The sequence below is a fragment of the Perca fluviatilis genome, chromosome 20 (assembly GCF_010015445.1).
Source record: "Perca fluviatilis chromosome 20, GENO_Pfluv_1.0, whole genome shotgun sequence".
NCBI lineage: Eukaryota > Metazoa > Chordata > Actinopteri > Perciformes > Percidae > Perca > Perca fluviatilis.
Window position 1 is genome coordinate 35,471,170 of NC_053131.1, and position 5,000 is coordinate 35,476,169.

General features: G+C 38.8%; 1 protein-coding gene across 1 annotated transcript in view; it reads right to left on the reverse strand.

Annotated features, from left to right (window-relative positions):
• Positions 1-3,235, reverse strand: part of LOC120548642 (C-type lectin domain family 4 member M-like) — a 6,352-nt gene extending 3,117 nt beyond the window's left edge. Inside the window, exons 1-3 of the mRNA XM_039784993.1 lie at positions 3,043-3,235; positions 1,682-1,768; positions 961-1,017 (exon numbers count right to left, since the gene is read on the reverse strand). Coding sequence (XP_039640927.1) covers positions 961-1,017; positions 1,682-1,768; positions 3,043-3,124 — 226 coding nt within the window. The 5' untranslated portion in view covers positions 3,125-3,235. The remainder of the gene's footprint in view (positions 1-960; positions 1,018-1,681; positions 1,769-3,042) is intronic.
• Between the last annotated feature and the right edge of the window lie 1,765 nt (positions 3,236-5,000).

The following is a 5,000-nucleotide window of genomic DNA, read 5'->3' on the forward strand; positions in this document are numbered from 1 at the left end:
TCCACCGCTGCCTGTTCAGATGCACCAATCAGGGCGCCGGGTCTAACTGTTCAGATGCACCAAGGATCAGGCGGAGGGGTGGGTCTAACTGTGTGTTCATCACTGCTAATGCACACACATTCATTCTCCCTTGTGGGGGGGAGGGGCTTAGGAGACCGTTTTGGGTTTGCTAGCTGGGGGGGAGGGACTGAGAAGTTGTTGCTGTTGACATTTTTTGGCTAAGTCCTGGATCTTCACAATCCTACCTGCAGCACCTTTAACTGGAGTTACCGGAGCCAACCACTAACCAGAGCTAATCGTTGCTAATTGTTGCTGACCTAGCATTCAGTTCCCATTCTCTCTGTCTCTGTGCCCGTATCCATGATCTGTAGTTATGGACTTAAGACTGAATAAAACCACAGATTTTATTAAGTAGTCAATAAGTATAAACTGTGTTTAACATTATTAGGATCCCCAAAACACGTATTAAAACATTTGGGTGTTTATTCAATTTTTTTGCATTTGAAAAAAAAAATCCTAAAAGAATGTAGAAAATAGTGACAAAAATGTCGAAAAAAGCTTCAAAAATGTGGGGGAAAAAAAACGACTAAAACATTGGGATAAGAAACAAAAGTGTCGCAATGATGTCCAACAAAAGGTTAAAAAAACTAACAATGATCCATAACAAACAAAATGAACAAGAATTAACTTAAGATAGACTTAGTCTAATATGATTTAACAGGAGATAGGAGGAGACAGTGTTGAGAGTTATAAGAACATGTCCCTTTCTGCATGGATCATAGTTTTAAGGTTGTTAGTAACAGTTCTCAGCGCCAACAATGGTTTCTTTGTAGTAAACACAGGAAGTGCTGTGTTGTTAGCAGGAGACGTCACAGGGACCAAACTGACAAAAAATAGATGAAGAATGAGAGAGGAAGAAATGAAGAGGAAGTAAAGTTAAGGTGAGAAGACCGTTCTCACCAGTCCTCAGCCTGTCCTCCTCCAGGTCCTTGATCATGTCATGAGTTGTATGGCAGTCTGAGTGGGTATTCATAAATTATATACTATACTATATACTATATAATTAATATACATTTTAAATTAATTTAAAACCAATATTTTGTTCAGGTTTAGTTTGACAGCAAAAGAGTTGCTTAACCCTTGTGTTGTCTTTGGGTGAAATTTGACCCATTTAAAAAAAAAAACATCTTTATCAGAAAAATGGGTTTCTTTCAACCAAATTATCCGAAAAATAACGTGGATTGTTCCACACCACGCTCTTCACAAATAAAAAAAATAATAAGCCCACTACTTTCTTTAAATTTTGATGTTTTATTAAATGTTATAGTATCCGAAATTGCTTTTATGAAAGAACGTTGAAAAAAGTGACAAAATGTCCGCAAAAGCTTCAAAAATGTGGGAGAAAAAACCTACAAAAATGTCAAAAGTGCAGAAGAAAACTTGACAAAAACATCCGGGGGAGAAGCAACAAAAGTTTTGAAAAAGACAACCAAAATGTTTTGACCCAGAAAAACAAAAAGTTGCACGTTGGTCGGGGGGGAAGACACCACGAGGGTTAAAGGTTTTGACATCAACATGTGAAGTTACATCACTGAGTGTTTGAACTTGCAATACGGTGGTGCTGTTGATGCAACTGTATTAGCACATTGTAACTTACACAATACGAAGAAACCATACTCACATGCCAGGCGTAGAGAAACATTGAGAATGGCTTGTATGACGCACAGCAGCCCAAAGCTGAGGAGAAGCACCTGGCAGAGTCTTCTCTCTGCAAAACAAACACAAAAATGTAGAACCACTCACAACATGGTCTCACAGCAGTTCATGAAATTGTCGTTTATTTCGTGGTGGTCAGCATGCAATGTGAAGCATCTATACAGAGGTTGGGTTTAGGAAAAGAACGGGGAAAGGTCACGACACACACCGGGACACGATCCCCGGTCTCCGGGATGAAAGTCCTGTGTTATTTGACCCATCCACCACCCTAACCAACCTACTTACGCGGCTTTTTGGCTTTTCATACTACTCGCTACCGTAGTCAGGCTGTGATCACGAAAGATGCTTCCCATTGAAATACATTAGTTTAAATAACTTGCTGACCCGCACGAAAAAAACGAGAGAATCGTGTCTGTGTACACAAATCAATAGATTAAATAATGTGACCATTTCACGAACTGCTGTGAGACTGGGTTGCATGTGCTGTTGACACATTAAAATAATGACAAATTAATTCAACTTTCAGTAAGATTATCAAGTAAATTAACCAAACTAACCAACCTACATTAGCATGCTAATGGTTGGCTGAATGGAGCTACATATAATTACAACTTGGGCCTTTTTTCTTTTCAAGATTTGGCCGTCTTCTGTCAGTTACTCCCAAATTAATTGTTGACAGCGCTGCAATGACGTCCAATAGGGCAAGAAACATGATTGCTGTTATGTAACAATGTATGTACATCACAGGACTTTAATATTAGAGCTCACTAGAGCTGCAATGGTGAATCACTAAGTTGTCAACTATTAAATCAATCGGCGACTATTATGAAAATCGAGTTATCAGTTTCAAATAATGTTTTCATTTCATCAGTTTCTTCTCTCCTCTGCAACAGTAAACTGAATATATTCGAGTTGTTGACAAAACAAGACATTTGAGGATGTCATCTTCGGCTTTTTGGGAAACACTGATCCACATTTTCACAATTTTTGGACATTGTAGAGACCAAACAAAGAATTGATTCATCAAGGAAATAATCAACAGTTTAATCGACAATGAAAATAATTGTAAGTTAGCCCTAGAGTTCACGTCCTGAGCCTCATGTGTGTTCATGTAAATGATGCAATGAAAACACTTTGGTTAAGACTTGGCAAAGATCGTGGTTTTGATGAAATATTTAGCAGTAAACTTTTTCAGTATTGAAGGACAGGATTGTTGGGTCATGCCACTAGTGCATCTTAAAACACTTGATAAAGTACAATAAGTAGAACTGTGTTGTTTAATAGTAGGCTACACATAAACCATCAACTGATAAAGTGTGTTATTACCTGTTTGATTTGCATCCCCACTGTCTTTCTGCTTTGGTCTAGGTGGCTCATTAACATAATCAGCTACCTCCATTTGCTGCATTCTCTGCTTGATATTTGGTGAGAAGTCCGGTTTAGCGTGGGCTGAGCAGTCAACTGTTTTTCCTCTTTTGGTCCCTGTCTTCGTCGAGAGCGAGCTTAAAACCCCATTACTACGCAGTTGACAGATAAAGTAATAGGTCGGATAGAGGAAGAAACTAGTTGACTCACACTAAAATCTGTTATGCAAAAACAATAAGCTCTAAAGCATGCCATTACTTCATCTCCTGTCAACCTTTGTACATACTATATGTATTTTTTATTCTACTTCATGCACCTATGGGAAAAGTGTAAAAAGGGTATTGGATATAAATGAGCACAATCCTCTTTATTACTGTTTGTACTAAGTCCTGTACAGTCAGTGATACATTGTGATGGGAGAATGTGCCTGCATCTATAGGTTAGGATGCTTTACTGTGCAACGACGCAATTAGGAAAGGTTAACACATTGAACATTTTAGCAGCTTAACGTGCACTTGCCCGTGTGCGCTGATGCGCTCATCTGTTGAATGCCTTCAGTTGCTTAATAAAAGCTGGCTTTCCACACAAACTAACGTAGCCTACATGTGTCATTAGTATGAGAAAAAAAATGAGATTTTAACTGTCAGGGTCAGGTCGGGCTCGGACAGAAATAACTTAATGTCTGTTGGGCTCAGGCGTGTTCGGTCACGGCTCTGTTGGAAGCGGACCGGGCTCGGACAGAAAAATTCGGCCCGATCCGGACTCTATTCCACATATGTGCATCACCAAATAAACCATCAGACACACAAACTACGCAGGAAACTGGTACTGGACAACCTGGTTACCAACAGTGTACCTTATGAAAAATAAATCTAACTAAAGACCATACTATACAATTTTTGTTGTGTTTTGCATCAGATTTTAAAATATGGAATAAAATGCCTCCAATCTGAAGACAAAGAATAAAACAGACAAGAGATCCGAGAGAGCCGTGCTGCAGCAGTGTGTCCTGCCTGTTTTCTCTTTCTGGACCTTAAAACAGATCAACAAGAAAGAGTGAAAACATTTGAACTGGTCTGTGTGGAGAACAAAGATTGTAGAGTTCCTGAGCAGAAGAAACAGAACAGAGAAATCTGCAGATGATGACGTTTTATTGTCTGAAAACACGATGAAAGTGTTCAATAATGGAAAACAAATATTAGATTGTATGATTGTCAATGTAACTTTTAATGTTACTGTTGCTAGGACTGGCAAGTTCACAATGTCTGTCTGTTTCTGTGTTTACCATCATCATCAACATTACCCATCACCAGAACCATCAGAACCATCAGATCCATCAGGTCCATCATCAGGTCCAGCATCAGATCCACCTAAAAAAAAAAAAAAAGAAAACTCTTATTGGAAAGTAAACTTTACTTGAGACTTTCTTGAGTAAAAGTTACAAAGAATTTCTGTGTGGAAATGGTTAGCTAACTTTTTCTAAGTAAATGTCACCAAAATGTTTTCACTTTGATAAGACAGGTGCAGAAACTAGTTTAAACTGGATTTCTGTACCTCTCGGTTCCATCCCAGACTTGGAGGGGCTGATAAGTGCTAATTATTCACCCGCTCCGGTATGCTGTCAGCCTATCAGGGCTGATGATTCAGAAGTGAGAGAGTGACTGTGGAACCTGAAGGAGAAAATACATTTGAGAAACATCAGAGGAAAAACTAAAAGAGAAGGAGAAGAACAGATCAGATGGTAAGAAAATGAAAGTCATATTTGTGTCTTTTTGAACATTACAGTGATAGAGAGCCATCAGACAGGAAACTTCCTCCTTCAGGACGTCTCATCCTCTTTATAACTTTAACTTTTCTTCCTAATGTTCCTGTTTCCAAATGTCTGTTTCTCTCAGCTGTTCCCACACTAACAACCAGCT